At 41.4% G+C, this 25,738-nt stretch overlaps 1 protein-coding gene across 7 annotated transcripts in view; it reads right to left on the bottom strand.

The window, feature by feature from the left end:
* Window positions 1–2,303: 2,303 nt before the first annotated feature.
* The window catches only part of ATXN7L1 (ataxin 7 like 1), a 74,920-nt gene continuing 51,485 nt past the window's right edge, over window positions 2,304–25,738 (bottom strand). For 5 of the 7 annotated variants that reach the window (XM_081211532.1, XM_081211534.1, XM_081211535.1 and 2 more), the window contains 8 exons: window positions 20,920–21,197; window positions 15,588–15,670; window positions 13,902–14,158; window positions 12,643–12,835; window positions 8,930–9,051; window positions 6,169–7,114; window positions 5,310–5,384; window positions 2,304–4,873 (listed from right to left, as the gene is read on the bottom strand). In XM_081211532.1, the coding sequence (XP_081067658.1) occupies window positions 4,832–4,873; window positions 5,310–5,384; window positions 6,169–7,114; window positions 8,930–9,051; window positions 12,643–12,835; window positions 13,902–14,158; window positions 15,588–15,670; window positions 20,920–21,197 (1,996 nt within the window). In that variant the 3' untranslated portion in view covers window positions 2,304–4,831. Of the gene's footprint in view, window positions 4,874–5,234; window positions 5,385–6,168; window positions 7,115–8,929; window positions 9,052–12,642; window positions 12,836–13,901; window positions 14,159–15,587; window positions 15,671–20,919; window positions 21,198–25,738 lie in introns of those variants that run through there. The other 2 variants (XM_081211533.1, XM_081211531.1) reach the window with 2 other exon arrangements.

The following is a 25,738-nucleotide window of genomic DNA, read 5'->3' as shown; positions in this document are numbered from 1 at the left end:
TTGTGCTCCCTTCGAACTCTACAATTCTATGATTCTATTCTAGGATCCTTCTAGCAGTTTGTGGGAACTGCATTTTATGATCTAACCCGAGTTGCTTCCCCTTGTTGGCTGTTTAGTCACACAGAATCCTGTTAAGTCTGGCTGGATTGCTGCTAGAGTTTTCCAACACCTCTTTGCAAGGGCTCTGAGCTGTTAACACCAGACATATTGCAGTGGTCCGCTATCAACACTAGGGGCTTACAGCGGTTTGCAGCATTTTCTGTGATTTCTATGCCTTCGTCTGGAAGTCTAGAGCACTCTGAAACAGCTGCAGCCCTAATCAAACTGAAGATCAGCCAGAGAGAACTTGAGAACTGGTTTGTCTTTTTGTCTTCCTGGGCTCTTGTTCCTGTCGACATCCCCTGTTGCTGAGGACTGAGATTTTGCATTTTCCCTGATGAAGAGCAAGTAAACAACTGTTGAAAAAATGGGCTGGGGCAGGGGTCTGTAACCCGCGGCTCCGGAGCCACATGTGGCTCTTTTACACCTTTGCCGCGGCTCCAGGGCGGATACTAGCAAGGGGAGGAGGCGCATTGTGCGCCCCGACACTCCCCACAGTGGTGGGCGCTGTACTGGCTGTGACGTCGCATGGGGCGGTGCGTGCGTTAGTCACGCACCGTCCCGACTTCACCTTCCCACCTGCCCGCTCGCTACATTGTAAGGTGCATGTACGCTGGTCACTGTTTTGAAGGGGAGTGAAGAACACACACACACAAAAAGGTAACTTGTTAATTTAACATTTATTTCTATGAGGAGGAGTAATTCTGAGGGGTCAAACAAAGAAATAATAAAAAAGTGACAAAAAAGTTATTTTTTATAATGACGAGTTTTGCGGCTCCCAGTTGTTTTTTTCTTCGGAAACGGGTACAAGTGGCTCTTTTTGTCTTAAAGGTTGCAGACCCCTGCTGGGGTTGCTACAGGCCTGGGTAGAAAGAGGGGAAAGCAAAGGCTGGAGAAATAAAAAGGAGTGGTGTCAAGATATAGGTGGCCCAGCTAAAGACCGTGGCAGATCATGAATAGTGCAGTATGGATAATTATCTGGTGGAGATTGGGAGCCAGTGGCCAAGTTGGTCTGAGAGGGTGCCTTGTGTAAAAGGTTGCACAGGTAAGTTTTTAAAGGTGGCCAAACTCTGCAGTCAGAAGTACAGCCATAGGAGCTTTGGGGTGCAGAGAGAGTTTAGTTTGTTTCATTTCATAAAATTAATACACTGGTTTAAAAAACACAAACACAAGGCTTCCCCAAACCTCAAAGTGATTTACAAGAGAGGATTTGCCACAATAGCTGAACTGGGTTGTGAGAATAATTGGCTGGCATGGAAATGGGGGGGGGGGGAGAGAAATTTGGTCTGCAGTAAAAGTCTCTTAGAGGCTGACTCTTGAGTCTTTGGAAAGACTGCAGCATGTAAATATCAGTATTTCCTTGGGTACAAAGGTTGTCTTTAATAAAGCAATTATCTTAGTTTAAAGCAGGCAAGTCCATAGTCCGTTTCAGGGGCCTGATTCGGCCCCTGTGGCAGTTTATTTCCTGGGGTAACATCCTTAATCAACAAGGGGTGGGGATGAAATAAAGGTCAACAACTTCTTCTTTTGGTCGGCCCTCACAGCCCTTCACTTCATCAAATCTGGCCCTCTTTGAAAAAAGTTTGGACACCACTGGTTTAAATTACAGCACTCCTCTCCAGCCAAGTGTCTCTAAAGATGGTTGGCTAAGAACAAGGTATATATAGCTTTTGCTTTCTTTGGGTTACTGTTTTCTTGAGTCTGTGCAATGGCAGGAGGAACATTGTGTGTGTTCCCTTCTTCAAAATGGAGCAGGTCCTAATATTAAGGATGTAGACTAGAGCACCACTCTTGACTAAGGTGTCTCTGAGTCTACCACGAAGAGATCAAAACACTTGATCGCTGAATGTACCACCGGTTCCTGAGCTTGAAATTCTCCATCTTGGGGGCAGAACCATCTGAACAAGCTATGAATTGTGGACTCCCCATACCCCAACCCTCCTATCCCAGCAGCAGCCGCCATCGCCTCTTAAGTAGAAAGGAGTGGGGATGAAAATCCCCACAGAAACCTACTTCTTCATGTGGGCTGGACCTTGATGGATCAATGGTGACATTTTAGAGTGAACCCCAGTCCTAAGTGATTGCCTTGTATTTACAACAGTGACAAAATGAGGTAACAGAAGCACTGGTTGGCGCTGCATGAAACAGAAAAAAATTTCCCAAAGGTAACTTTCCTTCAAAACCTAATAAAAACGCTTCACCTATTTCTTACAAACATATAAATTATTTTATTTACAAAGCCATGTTACAAAAAATAATAATAATAAAGCAAAAACAAAATGTAACCCCAAAACAAAAGAAATACAATCGCTCACTAGAGAATATCTCCAGGCCTGGTGTTGAACTGTGGCAGTATCAGTCAGATACATGTTTGTTCTTTTTTCAAAACTGTAAGCTATAAAGTTTTATTATTTACACCTTACTCCCGACACAATTTTCACAAGCATGGAATGGGCTCTTTCTGATACTGCTAATACATAAAAGGTGCAGAACGAAGAATGAAAATACTTAGTGTTACAAAATATGGGTTTGTAGAAAAGAAACTGACTGTACACATATGGCATTTTCTTTTAGAATGATTGGACATGCTTTCTTCAAAAGTCTTCTGGAAAAAGATTCTAAAATCTGTAGTAGGAAAGCACAATACAGGAGGTGCTAAGTCATTTCTGTGCAACAGTTAATATTCCCCATGACTGACCAGCTATGCAAAACCCACAGAGTTTTGTTAAAGTGCCATGGGCCAACAGCATAACAAAATATAAGGTGTAAATAGAAAATTTTCTTTTTTCCCAAACAATAGTTCACTGAGAATCAGCAGTAATAGAATATGCTGTATAAACTGTTCTCTACAAAGGTTGATCAGCACTATGTACAATTGTTAACATTGATACAAAAGAAGGCATACAAGTTATCCAAGTCGCTTTTGTCTTTAATATGGCTGAAGGGCCTATGCATTGCGTATGTGTAACAACCAAAGCTTCTGAGCCTCTATTGCTGGAAACGAATCACAAAGTCTTCAGGCAAAGGTGGGAGGAAGGAAAAAGGAAAAGCAACTGTTGAATGAATGCTACACTAATAATACATTATAGGCTGGTCCAGTTCAAATCCTTTTTTTAAAAAAACAACCCCTGCATTTCACTTTTCAGGCTCGACATTTTAGCACATATAAAATCAATTGGGATTTTTTTAAAAAATGCAGGGGATAAAAAAAGTATGAGGTTTTTACTTGGTTTCCAAAATGCTTTCAGACCGATGCCACTGAAAATAAAAGGATACATACATAAGCAGCAAAGAACACTCCCCAGTCCAGCTTCTTACATAACAGATGCACGTTAAGAGCTAAGGAATTCTTAACACGACTGAATTGTTCCTTCGGTCACTGAGTGACATTAATTATCAGAAGCAGCCACTGAATCTCACCACCCCTGTTTCCCCTCTAGAAGTAGAAAACAGCAGTTCACTTATCAGATGGTGTTTTCTTACTGAGATTTTAAAACTCCTGCAGTTATACAACACAAAATAAATTAGTTTTTTATAGATAAAAAAGTCAACAAGGCTCTGTTCCTACAACTGAAGACAAAAATTGTGCAAAAATAACAAAGATATGTACACTTTTTTCAGTCTGAAGAAATGTACAATAAAACCATAACTCAAAAGTACATGAAAAATATAAGCATTGCTTAAAACTTTCCTAAGTTTCATATTGTTCATGAAACTATTCCTGTCACTTCCCAAATATAGCAAAACATAAATTACAAAATTAACACTATAAAATTTTACTTTAAGAATATCTTCTAATTTCCCCCCAAAGGGCCTAGCCATGTTTACAATTGTTAAACATTGTATAAGCTTTAAAAATTTCCTTAAGCCTTCCCCCCCCCAAAGTAAACGGCTTCCTGCCCCCTTGAGATGTAAATAAACCAGCATTTAAGTGCACTTTTAACACTGTAGAAATAAAAATTAACTGCTCTGTAGTAATTTTGCAGTACCCTAGTATTATTAAGTTCCTGATTTCAAAATCTACCTTTATTTTTTTTTTAAAGCAGTAATTCCTGTAAAACATTGTCAGTGCAGTTCTAACTGATACGAATTCAGTATGCTCAGCTCCTGTCTTTTCAAAGAACAAATTGTTTCATTAAGGAAAACAGTAGTATAGATTCTTTGTGGAGGAAATTTTCACATGGCGCTCCTATTAATCTCACTGGGAACAAATTGAATAAACCCTTCAGTACATTGAGCAGATTAGGAATACCATAATCAACAAGAGGAGCTGCACACTGAAATCTCTGAACAACGTCAGTGAAACTTCTGGCCACACAGTTGTTAGTTACTGCTGAGAAATGCACTAGGACAATAATAAACAATAAATACAGAAGTTACTGTAAATTTTAAACAATGAAGGGGTGTTTTAAATATAATATAACCACAGATTGCATTATTTCGGAATGTTCACTGCTGTCATTTGTTGCAAGAAACAAAAAGGGGGAAATGCAACAATTTGCTTTTAAAAGCTTGAATCCGAATCAAACCAGATTGCACAGATCAGAGGCCGATGTATATTGAAGAACTGAAATATGCCACAGTTTTATGTAGATTTAAAAACATTTGTTTTTTTTAAAAAACCCACCAAAAATATTAAGTAAATTTTATCTGCAAGAGACAGAAAATAAAATAAGAAACCAGAGTAGGGCTGCTAAAACGAGAGAGATTATAGGCTGGTTGCTTTTCCTTGTTATGGAAGAGTCCTTATCCTACCAGTCCGGTTTAACGTCTTCTGGAAGAAAGATAAGAGTTGATTGTAAAACAATGCAACATTTTGCTCCACTACATGAACTTAATTAACTACAAACCCCAAAATTTGGGATACCCTCCAAAGTGGTGCCAAAGTTTTGCAGTCCTTTTGCAGTCGGAACCCCACATTTTGCAGCAACCCACTAAACTGAGTAATTCATGCTCAAACCAGAGGTCCTAGGTATCACCCCAAAACCCAACATACTACCAGTTTACAGAACCTTCCCGACAGTTGGCTAGGCAGAATTCTGACTTGCCAGACAGAGATGAGTGGCTTTATAAGAAGTACTATAATGATTTAATGCAGGCTTCTAAACGTGTGCAATAAACGTGTGCAGCTTCGGTAGTTTATATTAAAATCACTGGTCAACAAACTGGTTATATAACCACTTCAGGAAAATTTGTAAACTGCAACTCACTTGTTTGTTGTGCACTGGGTTCGGTGTACTTGAAGGACTGGACTGAGACAAAGCTACACTGCTATTTTTTCCAATCTGTAAGGTACAAACAGTATTCAGAAGGCAAGATGCAGAAACCATAGAGAACTGCCATAAAAGCAAGTGTACTCTCAAAATCTTTTGCTTCACTTAATCAAGGGTCAGCAAACTTTTTCAGGAGCGGGCCAGTCCACTGTCCCTCAGACCTTGTGGGGGGCCGGACTATACTGGGGAGGGGGGAAATGAACGAATTCCTATGCTCTACAAATAACATTAAATAAAAGCACACATTCTACTCATGTAAAAACACCAGGCAGACCCCACAAATAACCCAGAGATGTATTTTAAATAAAAGGACACATTCTACTCATGTAAAAACATGCTGATTCCCAGACCGCTCGCGGGCCGGATTTAGAAGGCGGTTGGGCCGGATCTGGCCCCCGGGCCTTAGTTTGCCTACCCATGATTTAACTCCCTATTAACATACTCTCATTTAAAAGCAATATGGAACACGTGGCTCTCATTTTCAGTAATGTATCATGCAGATGTCAGGCTATCCTGGGAAATGTTTGCGGCTGACCATTGAGTAACTGTGGTATAAGAAACCAGGAAGTTGCCTCTGCAGCCAGGAGCGGAACGGGAGATGCAACCTTTGTTCAACCTCATTGCTCACTCACAGGCCAACGGAGGCTTGCTGGAGTTGTGCATTACATTTGGACAGGAGGCCGACTGGGTGCTCCCTCAGCGGTTCACCTCTGTGGGCATCCTGATACATCCGCCAGACTACTTTGCCCCTGCCAAGTCAGGGAAACAAGACCCGACAGACTCGTGAAACCCTTACCTGCCGAGAGATGGAGCTGTTTGGAGTATCTGGCACCGTAGGAATAAGGTTGGCAGTGCTCTTTTTGTGAACGCTATTCATACCAGGCATTTTAGTGATTTTACAGGCTTTGCTACTAGAACTAGAGTTTTTGCGTTTCTTCCCTTCCGATTTGTCAAAACAAAGGGGGAGCGAGGACACGGCGTTGTGTGCTGTTAGGGAGTGGTCCCCTGAATGGTGGAGGAGGGAGGGCACAGACAAACCGGAAGAGTCAATACTGTTTACTACGATGCTCATATGCTTCACCGAGTCTGCTGAGCTACTTGATAACGAAGTCCGTCCTCCTGAGGGCTCCGATTTGGCACTGAGTGGGGTTGTTCCATTGTTTGCATTGTGCACAGACAGACTGTTATAGGAAGATGTGGCCTGATAAGAGTTCAAGGTCAAGCTCGGGTTCAAGACGCAGTTCTTTTTGTGAGACCCTGAAAAGGAAGAGGAGGGGGACGAGGAAGTCTGCAAAGACAGCGAGGAAGAAGAAGAGGGCGGCCTTTTCTTTTTGTTACTAGAAGACTCATCGCCGCGGCACGAGAGATCTCTAACTTTTGAGGATTTGCTGGTTTTCGTTTTGGATGGCTTGTGGGATGGGGGAGGGATAACCGCTGGCACAGGTGACATGGCCGACGGGGTCTTAAATGTCGAGTCTATAATACTCAGGCTGGCAGCCACGTGAGGGAACGCCGTAGTGTGCGACATAATGGAATTTGTATCCGATGCAGTCACAAAAGCCGCGTTGGACAACATGGCAGAAGTCATCAAGTAGGAAGAAGGTATTCTTGAACTGACGGGCGCCGAAGGAATATACACTGCACTAGGATTGCTGAAAGGTTGCAAAACCGATGCTGGAAAAGGGGTGGAGATGTGTGCTGCTGGAGAGGGCATCGGACTATCCACCGCAGGAGGGATTTTCCTGTAACAGGAAAGAAAAAGAAATACTTTGAAGGTTCGGGCACCTCCTAACTCAGCTCGCTACAAGGACTGAGCAATAAACACACACACACAAATAATAATTATTGGATAGTTTTAATTTACCAATTCCAATTCATTACATTTTGGGATTTATTTCCAGATTCTTGCAACTGGGCCTCCTCTTACTTCACACTGGACTGAGGGTATATGCCACTCAATCACGTATGCTCTCCCAACTTCCCTGCCCAGCCATCTTATGTGAAATTTCCTTCCATTCTTTTCTACTTACCAGTTAATCAGGAACGCTCCTAAACTTACTTTGATCAATTGAGTTTAATCTGGGTTCTCAAAAAGAAGCAACACCACAGTTGTTAGTACTCAAATCATACACAGAACTGGGCCTGATCCACTCAAGTGTCAGAGTAGGTTTCCTAAGCGGTTAAGTCCTATTTTCCCCATTCTCTTGCCATCACCAGGAGACACTGCAGGGGATGGGAGATGTTGTTCACGCCTCCCCCAGCCCTCCCTCCCTCTACCAGGCAAGTTCTTTGAATTCACCAGACAATCTACTGCAATCTAAATAACTTCAAATATAGAAGGACTATCATAAACATTAACAACCAATTAGTATTGGGATGTGCAAAGTTAACAGAAGACTATGTACCAAGTCTGACCCCCCAAAGTTCCAACTCTTGTACCTTATTATTATTATTATTATTATTATTATTATTATTATTATTATTTGAATTTATATACCGCCCTATACCTGGAGGTCTCAGGGCGGTCATCAATAAATTACCACTAAAGAACAAGTGAGCCATGGTCCTTCCGGCAAATGTTACAAGTGACAACATCCAAGTTCAAGACATTGCAAATGGCAATCACAACCCCAATCTTCAGAAGTTCGCAGAGTTTGCTTTTAACGGCCCGGGCCCTGTGGGGGTCACACAGCGAACCAGGAAGAGGCACAAGATCTTCTGGCAATTTTCTATCCTATGGTCACAGTGGAGGCTTCATTTAGCCATCAAGACAAACAGCCTCTGAGAACCCTTATGAATTGGTATAAATCCCTTTAAAGCCATCTCTGCCAGTGGATATCACCACAGATTGTGGCAATGACACTGAATACATTGTGCAGAATACTTCTCTTTTGGGTGGGTGGGGGGCTGCCCTGAATCTGTCAGGCCAATCAAGCTGGTTGAGTTGAGTATAGAACTTTGCTTGATCCGCTTCTGAATACTATCCATAATGGTATAAACCTGTTATGTCTCTCATTCACATTTTTCCCTGGTTAAAACAAAGCAGTACTGAACTCCAAACATTCTAACTTTTCCCCATGAAGAAGGTTCTCTAAACCTCTCGATTGTTTCTGCACCTTTTCTACCTCTACAGTCCTGTGTTTTTTCAGTTTAGTCAGAATCGAGTATATACACTTCCAGAGTTAACACTAAATTCATTAATTCTGGTAAATGAACCACCACAGCCACTAGACTCTAGAGGGCCGTGAAAATTTGTGTCATGGGCTTTTTAGACTCATCTATCCATGCACTATCTGAAACCAAAGGGGCCATAGGAGCCAACTTCTAGGGACCAAGGCCCCTTCAGCCCCTCCCCCAAAATAATATAAGTTGATGGGCATTCAAATGGGTGCATGCACTGTGTGCTGTGATCAATTATATGCAGCATCGGGCTTACCCGCTCCCCCCCCAAAAAAAAAACCCTTTGAGGTGACAGATGTGAAATACATTGGCATTATTTTCTGCTCTCATACCCCACCCTTAGACCTGTAGGATAACATGAAAGCAGAAGCTCTTACCTCCACATCTGTGAGTTTAAGTGTCTTTCTACCATGGAATTCAGTGCTAGTCGAAAACGATCCCATCTTCTATCAAACACATAGTAACCTCTTCCCATCAAATGACTTCCAAATGAACAAAACTGGAAAGGATAAAGGGGAAAAGATATAGGGATCTTGCAAAAATCAAAGGATGCTGCTGATCAATACATTGACTACAGAAGTTTAAAAATGCTAACTAAATAGGGATTAGTCTGCTATCTATTTGAGTCTAGTGAAAATAATTGCATTAGTAAATACCTATGGCTTTCTCCTTTTACCCCAAAACTTGATTTCATTTTCAGGTGATTTGGATGTATATCACTTTTGGTATCTGTAACTAACATCCCTAAATTTATGCCGCCGTAAAAATATATATATATATTGCGGTCTCTGACTTGCTGTGCATGCATCCTCTAGTAAGATGCAAGTCATCACAAAACACAGCAGGGGAGAAGCCACAAATTGCATTAACATTTGCATTTGCAAAAGCTACAGCCTTAAATACTATAATTTTAGAGGATGTTATTAGCTTTATAATAGCTATTATCTTACTTTCACTCCTAGGTTATCTACCTGGTAAAAAAAGTATAATCTACTATTAGATTAAATGAGATAAGGAATTGCGCACAAATACACTAAAACAAAAAATATTCTTGAAACCAGAAGAGCTTCAAGGTATACTATAGGGAGCCAAGATTGCAAATTAGTTAAGGATCTTTGGACTTACTGTGAAATCATTCTTCTAAATCAGGCATAGGCAAACTCGGCCCTCCAGGTGTTTTGGGACTACAACTCCCATCATCCCTATCGAACAGGACCAGTGGTCAGGGATGATGGGAGTTGTAGTCCCAAAACACCTGGAGGGCCGAGTTTGCCTATGCCTGTTCTAAATACATCTAAAGATGACCTCAGGTGGGACTTGAGTTCCACCTAGTGGTTGAAGTCAGGAAGTGCTGTTCATTTGCAGAAGCTTCTGGGTATCAATTGAACCATATGGCTGGTTCTTTTATGACAAGCCATACAGAGAACAGAACACAAGACCAGTAGCAATAAGGCAAAAGACGTACAGCGCTGCTCCTGGCTCCTCTTTCCTCCAACCCAGTGGGAGAGATGGGCATCAGATGGGGCCGCTGAAATCTCCTGAGGCACATTCATGATCCCAAAGGTGATGCTTCACCAAACCATCCTCAAGCTGGGAGGGGCAGGGGTCACTTGCATCCACATTAACCACAGACGCCAAAACACAGCCTTCTGGTTTGGCAAGAGAGCTGTGTGCATCATTTAAGGAAGCACAGGTAATTTTTCTTCTGCTTTTTCCTAATTGCTGCCTAATTTGCTTGGAGCTAAACAAGAGAAGACTCTCTGGAAAAGACCCTGATGTTGGGAAAGATGGAGGGCAGAAGGAGAAGGGGATGACAGAGGATGAGATGGTTGGACAGTGTTCTCGAAGCTACGAACATGAGTTTGACCAAACTGCGGGAAGCAGTGGAAGACAGGAGTGCCTGGCGGTGCTATGGTCCATGGGGTCACCAAGAGTCAGACGTGACTAAACAACTAAACAACAACAAAACAAGAAGTCTGGGGCACGACAGGTCTGCTGGAGACAGAGAAGGAAGAACGACTGGGGGCACAACCTTCACAAAGGGAAGGGCTTCTGTGGAGCAGGAAAAAGATGAAAATGGACACAGGTGGCAAAGGGCTCTTTTATTATTACTACTTAAAGGCAAAAGGTAGGAATGGGAAAGCGGGGAAACCTCAGGAACTAGCCTAGGGAATGGACAGGCAAACTGATATGACAGAGAAAGAGAGAGAGAGAGAGTTTAATGGAAAATAGGCATCAAGATGGGCTCCATGGAAAACATATACACAAACCAAGAAGGGAACAAATGAGGAAAAATACACCTAAATTGAAGGAAGGAGGTAAAGTGTGTGCTCAACAAACACTCAAGGTGAAGCCAGAAACAGAAGAAGAAGAAGAGGAGTTTGGATTTGATATCCCGCTTTATCACTACCCGAAGGAGTCTCAAAGCGGCCAACATTCTCCTTTCCCTTCCTCTCCCACAACAAACACTCTGTGAGGTGAGTGGGGCTGAGAGACTTCAGAGAAGTGTGACTGGCCCAAGGTCACCCAGCAGCTGCATGTGGAGGAGCGGAGACGCGAACCCGGTTCCCCAGATTACGAATCTACCGCTCTTAACCACTACACCACACTGGCTCTCAGAGTGGTCACAGAGTGAACTGTGGTCCAGGAGCATCTGCAAATGAATTTCTGCCTTCAATCACTAGGTGGAATTTCTGCCTTCAATCACTAGGTGGAATTTCAAGTCTCACCTGAGGCCATCCTACATTCAGTTGTTTTTCAGTATTAATGGGCTGCCTTCTACCTGAAACACAAATCTATGTCCCTACTTTAACATCACTAAGGATAGAAGCAATGATATCTAAGGAGAGCCTCAAGGTCCATAAATAGCAACACCCTAGAGGTCCCGGGCCCTAAGGATGTTAGATTAGCTTCAACCAGAGCCAGGGCTTTCTCAACTCTGGCTCCGGCCTGGTGAAACGCTCTGTCTCATGAGACCAGGGCCCTGCGGGATCTAATTTCTTTCCGCAGGGCCTGTAAGACAGAGTTGTTCCGCCTGGCCTTTGGCTTGGAGCCAATTTGATTCCCTCCCTCTCTTTCTTTTTTCTTTTCCTTCTCCTGCAATGAGGCTACATTTTAATATTTCAATGTTTCAATATTTTAATGTTGTATTTTAATTTTGTTTTTAAGATGTAATCATTCAACTTGTTTTTATTATTGCTTGTAAGCCACTCTGAGCCCGGCCTTGGCTGGGGAGGGCGGGGTATAAATAAAAATTATTATTATTATTATTATTATTATTATTATTATTATTATTATTATTATTATTATTAGCACGTTCACAATTTGTGGTCTGTATCATTCAACATGACTGACTGATCTGCAGCAATGCAACGGTACAGTTGGGTAGACTGACGTTGGCATACAAAGTTTGAGCAGCGTTGGGCAGGGCAGCTCACCAACTTGGGAGACCTCAGATCAGGGATGGAGAACCTGAGAACCTCCAACATTGTTGAATTCCAGCTCCCATCAGCCCAGACAACATGGTCAGCTGTGAGGGGCGGTGGAACACCAGCACCATCTGGAGATTCACAGGTTCCTCACTCACCCTTGCCTTCGATTATGAATTACAAAGTAAATTAGGACATGCCATGGAAGAGTTGGGTGGAGAAAGTCAGTATCAAGAGAGAGGGCTACTTCTGGAAAAGAACCCAGCACAGGTCATTTAGCCTGGGGAGTAGTTTCACTTTCTAACAGCCTTGCCTCTGTATGTTGGTGAATAGCTGGGGTGGGGTGCTCAAATAAATCAAGGTTACTCCAGGATCTTAGGTTTGGGTGTAATGACAAACCATGGTACCAAGCCACCATTCATAAGCCAAGCAATCATGAGTTCAAATGGTGGCTTGTTAAAATCCAAACCATGGTTACTTGCTCAGAGCAGGTTCAAATGTTTAGGCAAATCATACTTAGGTTAAGCAAACCGTGGTTTAGCATTACATGCAAAAACAGCCAGTTTGTTAATAAGGTGCAATGAGGTACCTCTTTCGTACGTGTATACAGCCAGTCACAAATGTCAGCAATGAACAGGGTTACTGGAGATAAAAAGACATACCCCAAGAGGTCGAGGATGGTGTCCGGAATAGTGACAGTCTAACTTCTCAGATTCTTCGGATCCCTCCACTTCGCCCTCATCACTAGATAATCTGCTAGGCAGATCTCCTCCCATAGAAGGCAGAGGCAGTTCTGGAGCATAACCACCATGGTTTGAAGAACTAGTGCTATTTATGCTGTTTGCAGAGGAAGGCCTAAGAGGGTAAAATGACCAACACAAGGTTCAAACTCCACAACTACCTTCCTAGCTAAAAGGAAACTTACAGTAGGATACTGCGACACATACTTATGCTGGAGTATATGTCACCATGCTCAATAAAACTTATTACATCCTAAGCATGTTTACGATGGAAGCCTTATACAACTAACTCACAACTTGCACACATTTATCTTGTGTGCATTCAGCTTTACACACTTTGCAAAAAATAAAATAAAAGGGGGATGGGCTTACAGGAAAAAAGACGTTGGCAATCCCACCCACCATTGAACCCAATGTGTTTTGACTATACACAATTTGGCTTTCCGAGCTATCTCCTGAACGTAACCCCCACTAAGTGGAGAGTCACCTGTACTACAAACACATTAAGTAAGCAGTAAGTCCCTCTGAATTCTTTGTTACTGACTTCTGAATAAATGTGCATAGGATTGAGCTGTGTGCGTTTCAATAAACTATGCACATAAAAACCTTTTACAAAAATCCATCTTCAAAATGCCATTAGTATTGAAACATTAAATGCATTACTGCTAGACAGAAAGTTTGGATCGGAAAATAGACATTTCCTACAGAAAAGGAGAAGATACAAAATGCTGCAACGTTCAATGCCCCCACTACACAGAAAGCACAGAAGCTTTTGAAGTATAGTAGATTTACTATGACATGGATATCAGAAATTTAGAAGGGCTTGAAGTCTGCAGGGACTTTTATCAGGAACTGAACTGCAGAATTCTGAATGAAATTCAGAATGGAACCTGATCATTTCCTACTTCATTAAAAAGGTGCAACTTTCAAGCCCTGATTGTGGAAAGCAGTTGGAAAACAAGTTCCTGGTTCTTGCTAGAGTCCCCTCAGTCTCTAAAATTTTGTGCTGCACACGAGGTGTGTGTGTGTGTGTACACACACACACACACACACACACACACAAATATGATTTCCATAATTTATCCACGCAACTGTATTTGAGCTTGCTCATATCATAATTTGGCATTTCCCTGGGCCCACTACTTCCTGTGGAAATGCTCACTGAATGCCAGAATCCTTACCTAGGAAATGCGGAACTGGGCAGTCTTGATTTTGCAGGCGACGTTCCTTTGGGCTCTTGCCCAGAGTTCACTGATGTTCCCGACGGAGCGTCTTGGACTAGCACAGGCTGGGGCTGATGAGCTTCCCTTATACATTGCGGATGCTCCTTGTCCTTTGCTACTTCTTTTTCCCGCGATCGAGCTTTGTGTTCAGCTAAGAGAATGTCAAACTGCTTTTTACGGCCTGGAACTGCTCGCCGGTGATTAAGTGAATGAGTCTAAAAAATAGGGTAGTTGAAATTTTTTTTGGGGGGGGGTGTAAATATAAAAATCAATTAAAATATTAATCTAGAAGATAGCTAGAAATATTTGACTGATCATTGATTTTATGACAAGACGAAACAGTTCTTCTATACAGGTTAGTTCACCTGTCCTCGGAGGCACATACAGTTTAATGAAACATTATTTTGGTGATAAGAAAACTTTCCATGAAAACACTCTACACATTAGTAGCATAACCAGAGCATTGTGGTTTTAAAAAATGGGGGTGCGAATATAAAAACAGTTAGAATATATTAATCCAGGAAATAGCACAAGTTCCATGATGTTATTGTGTAAATTAATTGCAAACCAGACCTGGAAATTGCATTCTCTGTACCTTCAACATAAATGTTCAATAGCTTTTCATCTACAAGTTTGTTTATTATTTATGTCATAAAATTTATACACCAGTTTTAAAAAATCCTCAAAGCAGTTTACAAAGAGAATAAAACCAAACTAAAAAAGAAAAAAAGAACTCTTTAATTCATTCAAAACAAAGTTGCAGGAATATTTTCCTTTTGTTTTTAAATGAATGGGTAGAAAGCAGGTGTTCTTGTCTTTACAAAAGGCAATATATCCTAAAGACAAGGGTTCTCAGTGTGGGTCAATCAGTCAAAAATAATATTTTCTTTACTCTGAAACAGGAGCTGCAATGCTGAAGTCACTCAGATGCACTCTGACTTTTCCACATTTCTTAAAAGGGAAGGCAAATATTACTATTCTCCCCTACCCCCTTTGTAATCTGTTAAATTATGGCCTTAAAAGGATTTTCCTTAGCTAAGGGAGTAAGTTGTCATATATGACAAACAGCTCAGATACGTCTGTGTGCTTCAACCCTTTAATTGGAAACCACCAAACTGGATATTCCTGGTCAGATAACGTTGGTCTGGGCTTTGGAGGCCTGAGTTTGGGAGCTCCTACGGTGAGACAAGCTCCTTTCTGCCCTCCCCAGTACTGAGAAGAGACAGGGAGATGCTTACTCCACTTAAAGGGATTTTTGTTTGGTTCCTCTTGCTGTCCCTCCTTGCACTCCAATGCCTGAAACCTGCCATTAAATGCCTTGTCAGCCTCCCTTACTCCTCCAGCCATCAACACTTCATCCAGCATCAAGTGCTTAACCCCTATGCATTAGCTACGAAAAGAAAAAAAGATAAAGCCTATCCATAAATGAGGACTGCACTACTGCAGAACTATTGTTTTCATTCATTCATTCATTCATATGTTTGGCAACGAATAACCACGGTGCCCAAAATCACCCTTTTGATTTAATATGGGGTTGCTCTTGCTATTTAAAAATACACGACGTATTAGAATGACCTTTATACATTAGTAAAAATGTCAGTCACGGCAAAGCATTATAGATATTTAAATTAACAAGAAAACTACCTTGCAGGTGAGTGATCTTGTGCAGGGTTTCTTTGTCTCAGGATCCAATACTCCACAATGTTTATTTGGGTCAAACTCTCTTTCTGTTTGAAAATAATAATTGTAATAAAGTGAGAGGGTTTTCTCCCTTTTTTATAAAAAAAAACCTTAGCATGTTTAAAGTGACATGAAACAAAAACTAAATACACTTTAATGGTGCAGATGAGAATAAATATATAAAGATATTGTACTTTTCCTGAACACATTCTGGTTTTTAGCATACCTGCATCAAGGTATGATGCTTGCAGACAACAGATTCACAGACACTTCACTCTCACACAGAAACTTAGCAAGATTCCTATCTAGTTAGTAACAAAGCTACTTTCTCTGTTCCGCTCTGCTTCTTGAGCTGAAGCTTGAAAACGACCCCACCAGCATCACCTACCCCTTAACAGCAGAGCATTTAATGTAGCAAAGGGAACGGCTGGTGCAGGCCTGCTTTCCATACTGTTCTTGTGTAACGGATGGATTTATTAGCACTTCACTAAGCTCAATATGAAATGTAATGAAAGACCTGGAGGAAGACAGATCGATGGAGGTTACAGGTTGCTATGGGCGTAGGTGTGCAGAAGAACTCTCGTACCTGTTAGAAGGCATGTGAAACTATTCTTTTCCTTCCCTCCATTTCCTGTGGCTTGGACAAAACGAGCACCTTGTCCCAACTGCTCTATCAGAAAAGTTATGGGCTACTCATACTCTTAGGATCAAAGCAATGGCCAGTCATCCTGTTTTGGTTACACTTGCCTTGGGCTAGATCAGGGCTGACAACAGTTTTCGAACAGCTCACATGCAGTAGCTTACCTGTTCACTCTTCCATCCAGGCAAAAGGTTTTACAGAGCCAGGAATAGGGAACCCCTAGCTTCCAGATGTCTTACTACAGCTCCCATCAGGAGTGCCAGCTTGGCCCAGTGACTGTGGGTGCCCAGGGCCTTGGCTGCCATGCAGTGTGCATGGCCCTGGCACCAAAATTTGTGGGTGCCCGGCTCCTTCATGGGGACTTTTGTTGGTGCCCCGGGGAGTTGGCACCTATGGCTCCCATCATCACTGCCTGTACTGGTCAATGGGAGTTGAAGAAAATTAGCGTTCGGTAGAGCCATAGGCTCCCCACTTAAGGTCAAGGATTGCACCCAATCTGCATGCACAAAGACATCATAAACATGAAAAAGTGTTTCCCTAATACAGAACAGCGTTTAGATCCTGCCATTTAAACAAAGCACAACACTAAATTTAAGTATGTGCCTCTCAAGGTATGTCATTCAAAAACAGAACAGACATGCCCCTTTCTCAATCTGCAAAGGTCAGATGATTCTGTATTTCTGATCAAAGCATGAGTGGTGAAATTTATGGGATCAGAAGACTTTCCCACAATAAAATGCGTCATTTTTACTATTACATAACAGAACCAAGAATGTGATAAGAATTCTCAGGATGGCTCAGAGGATCATTTCCTACCAATTTCTTGCCACTTGCAACTTTTGGCAGACTGCATGTTAAAGGTCTAGCATTAGCTCTTACGAATGGTTGCAAACACTCCTGAATATGGCATAATTATGCACTAATTACAAAGATCTTTCTTGTGTTTATTTTGTTCTATTTCTCCACCAAGGGTTTTCTTTGTTTGTTTCATTTTTAATGTCAGGAGAAAAGCATACACCATAGCATGCTCATTTGGATGCGATTGCAAGCTATGGTTTGCCCAAAACTGAAGTCAGTGAGGGAACTGGAGTGCATGAGGGACAAGGGAACATGCAAGCCCAAGACTTGCTCATGTAATGCCAGATCACAGTTTGGTATTACATGTTTAACAGGTCATTTAATTGTGCTCCCTTACTAACTGTGGTAAACATACGTTCCCAACTTTGCTTTCTGACATTCTTTAAAATATTGTTCTGCCCTTAATCTTGTCTCGGTTACACATACCCAACTCCTTCAGCCTTTCCTTATATGACTTGCCTGCTGGACCTTCTGTCACCCTCATCACAGAATCCTCTGAACTTTTCCTCTTTGTTGACAATGTTCTTTCATTGTGGCACCTAGTGCGGAACACCATACTCCAATTGGGGACCAGCCAATGCTGAGAAAGAGGATACTATTCATTTACTCCGTATAGCATACCACTCACAGCCTTTACTATCAAACCAACATTGCCTCTTCGCTATCATCCCTGGGCAGAGGGTGTTGTAAAGTGCACTTAAACTGAGAGAAACATGGAGAGGTATTCTCAGATGAGTGTTCCACAACTGGGGAACTCCTCCTGTCGGCCTATTAAAATTTGAGTCTGTAAGATACCCATTTCAAGTAACCTACAGCTATACTTCAGCTGGTGGGTCAGGACCCACAACTAAGTCAGAGTAAGAGAAGAGATGAGCGTCGCAACCCCAGAGTCGTCCATGACTGGACCTAACGGTCAGGGGTACTTTTACCTTTAAGAGAAGGTGACTCTCACTGTTTGCACTAACATCCAAACACATGCATGGTAAAAAATTAAGAAGAGACCCCCCCTAATCATGAGAGTTGGGGCCAAAAATGAGTGCCAGATCTGTGATGCAAGTACTATGCAACACATAATAAAGTCTAGGAGGACAGGAAGCTGCTATTACAGTGGTGCCCCGCAAGACGAATGCCTCGCAAGACGGAAAACCCGCTAGACGAAAGGGTTTTCCGTTTTGGAGGTGCTTCACAAAATGAATCTCCTATGGGCTTGCTTCGCAAGACGACAATGTCTTGCGAGTTCCTGCTGTTTTTTCCCCTCCCCCCTTTTTTCTAAGCCGCTAAGCCGCTTATCAGCTGATCCGATCAGCAGATAAGCCGCTAAAAGCCGCTAATAGCGCTAATCCGCTAATCCATCAATGGGCTTGCTTCGCAAGACGAAAAAACCGCTAGACGAAGAGAATCACAGAACGGATTCTTTTCGTCTTGCGAGGCACCACTGTATTAGACTAATGCTATGGTGGGAAGTTCATCTCTTCTTAGAACATCTATATAACTATGCTAATACAAATGTGTACATTCAAATACCTATCAAACCAATTACTGTTTAGTATTTATAAGGTATTAATAAAACGTGCCAAATAACCATTAATGTTCAAATACAATCTTTCAATGTTCTTTTATTGCACAGGCCTGCTAAAAGTCAATTCTTTGAGAAAAATAAAACTTCCTGGAAAACTTTTCACTCATTTCATAGAAGCATCACAGTGCTGAATGCCCCTGTTGCTGCCTTTGAACTAAACCACTAAAATGAGATAATGAAAACTATACATATGCGAAGTAATCTGAATTGTCTGCTAGAAAGACAGCATCCATATTTGTGCATTTCCCATTTATCTGATCTCTCATTCGGGAGTTACCAGTTGGGCTTGTCCAATTGCAAAAAGACACTGCAGCTTTGAAGCAACATGCATAGATCCATAATAACACGAAGCAGCTGGATAATCAAAGGGGGTGAGTGGATAACTTCCTTTGTACAAGAGCTAGTATTTCAGCACACACAAATTTCTCCAGAATTGTAGTTTCTCTCCCATAATGTTAAGCGCTAATACTTTACTCAGGCATTGTGTACATTTCTCCCCCAACTTGGAACAAAGATGACTTGATTGTTCAGCATTGCTTTCTCACCTCAAATGTTTCTTAATTCTCATTTATTTTTCTTGCTCACATAACTCTCAATTCTAGACTTGCTTCACTGTAAGATTCTATTTTCTGGTCCTCCTATTTCTGACCTTTGTCCTACTCTCAGTTCCTTTCTTCACTTGAATTGCTCTGAATAGTCTCCCTTTTCCTCTTGTTTCGATTTACCACTAACTTTCTTGCTTTCAAGCATCTTCGTACCTTTGGACCGCTACACCTTTACTATTTCTCCTTCTTCCACCACATTCTCCACTCTCCCATTAACCTTCCTTCTTAAATCTATCCCTTTCCTCCGGAGGCCCACTTCACGTTCCTTCCCTTTAAAAAAAGCAACCCGTTGAAAATAATCATTTCCTAAGCGTCCCATGGTTACTCCTCCTTTCCCATCCTCTATTCCTTTCTCTTGTTCTATTCCTTATCCTGCAAGTCTATCATGGCTACGAGCCCAGAGCCAATGATTATCTTTACTTTTCAAATTTTATGCATTGTCCAGATTTTAAGCGCTGAAAACAAACAAAACACATTTTTAAAAAATCACATTCTTTCCTATATCATGGACCAAATGGAATTGTACAATCAACAGTACTGCTTTAGAAGGCGTTCTATCTTCTGGTCACCATCAGTACACATGAAATGATCTTTACTTCTTTAAGTTTTTAGGAGTACAGTAATAAGTCAACAGTTAGTAGTTTATACAGTGCATGACTGCCAGTTGAAATGCAATGAGCAAAGCTATGTGTCATTACAGCAAGCCTTTGTTCCAACAAAGGCATGAATATTCACATGAAGGGAATGCTGACAAATGAGACAAGTAAAGGACACTTACCTTTATCCAAGAGAGAAGAAGTAGTAGCATTTCTCATTTGTGCAAACCAATTGCTTTTTTTTGCTTGTTCAAATTTGGGAACACTGGGTTAGTTCCAGAGGTTCCCGCCTTCCACTGGGGCAAGGCAATATTCAGATCCAAATCCATTTTATTTAAAAACCGCTGAAGGGAAGAGCAGCCAATAGCCTCCTTTATGAGATAATCCTGTTTGATTTTTACAGAATTTGTTCCTTAGTTCTCTCCTACGTTATATTAGGTAAAGGACCCCTGACCATTAGGTCCAGTCGTGACCGACTCTGGGGTTGTGGCGCTCATCTCGCTTTATTGGCCGAGGGAGCCGGCGAACAGCTTCCAGGTCACGTGGCCAGCATGACTAAGCAGCTTATGGCGAACCAGAGCAGCGCACAGAAATGCCGTTTACCTTCCCGCCAGAGCAGTACCTATTTATCTGCTTGCACTTTGACGTGCTTTCGAACTGCTAGGTTGGCAGGAGCAGGGACCGAGCAGCGGGAGCTCACCCCGTCGCAGGGATTCAAACTGCCAACCTTCTGATCAGCAAGTCCTAGGCTCTGTGGTTTAACCCACAGCGCCACCCGCATCCCCTACGTTACGTTTAAGAAATTAAATTAAATTAAATAAAAATTAAGAAATAATACCAGAACACCAATATAAAGTGTGAGACAAGTTGTGCTTCGGTATTGACGCATAAACAGATTTGACATGTGGGCCGAGATCACCATTATGTAAATAATAGCTATGGGATATATTAAATAGCAACAAACGCTACTAATGAAGAATGATGGGATCTCATCAAGTCATGCTACAATGCTACTTACCTGAAACTCTCTTGTAAGACTTGTTACTGTTTTTAGTGCCATTTTGGTGTTTCTTGTCTATTGATGGAGCTATGACGCCTTTGCCATTCAAAATCTTTTCTGGCGATGGTGGCACCGATTTACATGTCAAAGCAGATTTAATTGGAGCGGATGTGGTAGATGAAGAGGCCGAGGAGGTGGAGCTGGTGGTAGTGGTTGCAGAGTTCATTTTAACATTGGCACCATCTGCCTTCACTAGGTTAGGAATTTTCTCTAGACTGACTACGGGAACAGGAACACTGAAACACCAAAGAGAAAGTCTTCAAGATGTGTTTTCTGCACCATGCGACATATAGTCTCTCAACTTCCTTCCATGCTTGGTTTCACATTACAGCCACTAACCCTGGAATTAACCTAAAACCGGCACATTTAGTTATACTGTTTATTAACATGTGCGCATACTATTTTCTTAATGGCCACTTCTAAACACAAAAATATAAGTGGTGGGATATATATGTATTTTTAAAAACCTATCTGTACTTGTTTTAAAAAATGTTTTCTCTTTGATTATTATTATGCCTACTCTTGAGATAGTGTAAATTTATAAGGCTTACTGGCTGTATAGTGCAGGCCTCTATCACAGGGAGTAAAGGTAAAGGTAAAGGGACCCCAGACCATTAGGTCCAGTCGTGACCGACTCTGGGGTTGCGGCGCTCATCTCGCTTTATTGGCCGAGGGAGCCGGCATACAGCTTCCGGGTCATGTGGCCAGCAGGACTAAGCTGCTTCTGGCAAACCAGAGCAGCGCACGGAAACACCATTTACCTTCCTGCCAGAGCGGTACCTATTTATCTACTTGCACTTTGACGTGCTTTCGAACTGCTAGGTTGGCAGGAGCAGGGACCGAGCAACGGGAGCTCACCCGATTCGAACCGCCGACCTTCTGATCGGGAAGTCCTAGACTTTGTGGTTTAACCCACAGCGCCACCCACGTCCCATCACAGGGAATAAAAGGAGTCAAAAGAATATTAACGTTTTCAAATTTATCATCCAAACTAAAGTGTTTGATAGACAGAAGAGAAGTCTTAAAAGATTTTAATGGCATGCTTTTAAATATTGTCACAGCATTTAATAAATCTAACAGACCCTGAAATAGAGGACCAGAATGGAACCCCTGTGCAAAATGATTGCCACCTGTATTTCAGTTCCAAACTACTGCAAAATGTGGTACTGGGCACAAATTCAGACTCTCAAAATTGTAAGTCCTATGACTACAGAGACCTTTACTCTGTAGAAGACTATGTACACTGATCATATTATAATAACAGATTCAGTGTTTCATTTCATTAATTAAAAAATAGTTTTCAGACACTGTAGTGACAAATACATATTTTGAAGTGGAACTGGCAGAAGTATACAAAGCAAGTAAGAAGGATCATTGCACTCAGCTTTAAGTTCTCCTCGCTCCATTATAGTCTTGTTGCTTTATTATATTATTAACATACTTAATTTCACTTTCTGATCTCAGTCAAACTCAGAAGTAGCTTTCACACACAACACTAAAAACACATTTAGCTAATGTTGCTGATACAGGAGAAAAAGAAAAAAGGAAACTGGCATTTTTTAAGATCTTCATTGTAGGCCATTCTTTGGGTGCCCCAGCTTTTACTGGTTAGACCAGAAACCTACTGCCTAGCCAATGGAAAACTATGGCAATAGACACTGGCATTGTGGATAATTTGTGTTGATTTCAGTGCCAAATTAAAACTAACTTATTTCGAAGGCTTTATAACCAAGGCTTTTCTGTTTTATAGTTATCTTGCTGATATTTTACTTCTTCTTCTTCTTCTTCTTCTTCTTATTATTATTATTAATCATTAATTATTTATATTATTATTTAGAGATGTGCTTTAAGTACACTTATGTTAACCGCCTTGCACACTGCCCAGTGAAAAGGGAAAATACACTGAAACAGACACAAACATTTAAAAACCCAGTGTACAGTTTAACCAATACAGATTTTACATCCACGTATGAGATTTGGTAAATGTGCCATAAGTCAAAATAGCCCTGAATCATCATGCATCGTTAGGACATTGAGAAGATCTTTGATTGCCAAAAATATTTCACAATCAAAATTCTGGCCAGTACCTTTTGTAAAATTTCACATTAAAGTTAGCTGCTTGTAAGAAATGTTTAACCTGGTTGCTTTAAGAACTTGAAAAGGGCATTCAATTTCCCCCCTTTTAAAATACCAATTCCTTTTTTGTTGTTGTTATTCTTGTTTTCAGTACTTCAGAAGTATAAATACAGAGATAGAGATGTAGTCATAGGCAGAACGATAGCATGAAGCTCCATGCCGCTCTTGTCTCATGCATCAATATGCTCTCCTTTGCCTTCAACCCATATTATCTTTCTCCATTTCACGATACGTTATTCTTTCATTCATGGAAGATTTTCTACGTGCAGCATCTGTCCTGTGTTTACCAGTTTTTAAATTTCTCTACAGTTGGAAATGAGGGCTGTTGCTCCTTTAGTCACATGATGAGAGAATATTCACTGTGTTCCAATCTGTGCAGAATTTTAAAGGAGCCCAACACAGAAAACTTAGCAGAAGTGCTGTCAGGCTATCACTGCATATGAGGCCCTATTCTATCATATCAACATTGTTAAACCAGCTCTGGCTGTGTTTTAGCATCCGTTGTTGGGCGCTGGAATTTAATTATAATGGAGTTACTTTCGCAGCTAACTTGCATCAGCAAAGTACATCTCTACAATAAACATGATGGCATATACTTCATGGGTAAGTGAATCATTCAGAACTTTATTTTGCACAAGGGACAATGACTGAGTTTTGAAACTGGGCAACTTGCAAGAAGATGGGTCAAAGCCACAACTGATTCCATGAAGCAGGTCCTATCCCTTAAAAAAACCCTGTAAAACTGCAATCCAGTAAAGGCGGACAAAGAAGCCAGACATTAGGATGAGTAGAGATAGCCTAGTGATAAAGCTGTAGTTGAGAACATATGGGATTGGTGAAAAGGCACCCTAGCCAACCGGAATAGAGCACAAGATTCTTAATTCCAGCGTTGTGGGTTTGAGCCCCACACTGGGCAAAATATTCCTGCACTGCAGAGGATTGGTCTTTTGATCCCTTCCAACTCTACAATTCTATGATTCTAAGTGCTGCTTTTCAGTAGATGCTGGACAGAGGCTTGAAAAATTAATCTGGATCAACCTCTCAGTAGAAACAGGACTGTTTTCTCTGTTTTAAAATGGGTTTGAGTCTGTAGTTGCCACCTTTTGCCTATAAACGACAACTTTGGAATGGATATTGCCTGTTACCTATTGAGAATTCATACTCTTGATGTTATAATCCAAGAACAAAAAGTAGCAGACATTCCCCCAGGTATATAAAATAACTACTGGGATTAACTAATATTTCATCAGCATTTTGCTGTCGCCATGTTGTCATGGAGTGGGGTTCAGCCATTTTGATGTGATTCCTCCTATCCCCTCCTCAGGAAATGTCTTTTCCAAAGGAAGTCTGAATTCCTTATTAACTTGCAAAATCACAACCTCTTATTGGGTCATATACAACTAACTTTTACTCGGAGTAGACCCACAGAATTTAATGGACCCAAGTTTGGTCTCACCAAATGTGGTCCAAAGGAAAGTCTCACATTGGAAACAGCACAATGGCAGCCGAGAAAATCAGTAACGTCCCTTTCTAATATTATGTCATTTTTAATTAAGAGCAAATGAACTAGCATACCCTCCAACATTTCTCCGATGAAAATAGGGATGCCCCATTCCATAATGATAATTTTACTATTTATACCCCACACATCTTACTGCGTTGCCCCAATCACTCTGGGCAGCTTCCAACATATATAAAAACATAATAAAACATTAAGCATTTTAAAAAAACTTCCCTATACAGGATTGCCTTCAGATGGCTTGGGGGTCGGATAACTCCACACCCTCCAACATTTCTCCAATGAAAATAGGGATGTCCTAAGGAAAAGCGGGACATTCTGGGATCCAATCAGAAATTGGGGCAGCTTCTGTAAATCAGGGACGTCCCTGAAAAATAGGGACGCTTGGAGGGTCTGAACTAGTGCATATCCAATCTAATTCACACAGATAAAGGAATCGTCCTTTCTACTCTATATGCTACAATTACGATGCATTCAACTTTTGTCCCTTAGGAAAGAAAACTGTTCAGTAATGGGCCTTGTCAAATATTAAAAACTGCAATAAGGATCCAACAGCCCATATCCTATCACACAAAGGCCTAGGGTTGCTCTTCTCCAGATGTTTCCAGGACAGAAATATCAAATGCAATATTGACAAATTATTATTTTTTCTAGAGAAAGCCAGAGCAAGATATGGCAATATGCTGCCCTAGGCATAGAGGCTGTTCTAGATTATAAATTGAGGGAGGGTCTATATACTGAAGACTGCCACAGGAATCCAGGACAAAGGAGACATGATGAATAGGGTCACCACAGCTGTAAAAAATGATATAGTATATCTGACTTCCTCGCTGAAGTCCTAGTTTTCCAGATCTCAGGAAGTGCAGGCCCTGTTAGAGATCCTGACAGTCATTTAGCAATGCCTAAGGTTTGTTTTGCAAGGGAGACTTCCTTCTGTACATGTGCAGAGACACTAGTATTCAAGCATGTTTTAACTCTTTTGGCATAAAGTGCTATTAAAAAGCAGCCCCAAAGGGCTGAAAAAACAGGTCCTCATTCAATAAAGGTAAAGGTAAAGGGACCCCTGGCCATTAGGTCCAGTCGTGATCGACTCTGGGGTTGCGGTGCTCATCTCGCTTTATT

This window comes from Podarcis bocagei (genome assembly GCF_964188305.1).
Source record: "Podarcis bocagei genome assembly, chromosome: 10".
In the NCBI taxonomy this organism is placed as follows: domain Eukaryota; kingdom Metazoa; phylum Chordata; class Lepidosauria; order Squamata; family Lacertidae; genus Podarcis; species Podarcis bocagei.
This window is presented reverse-complemented; position numbering and strand designations above follow the sequence as displayed.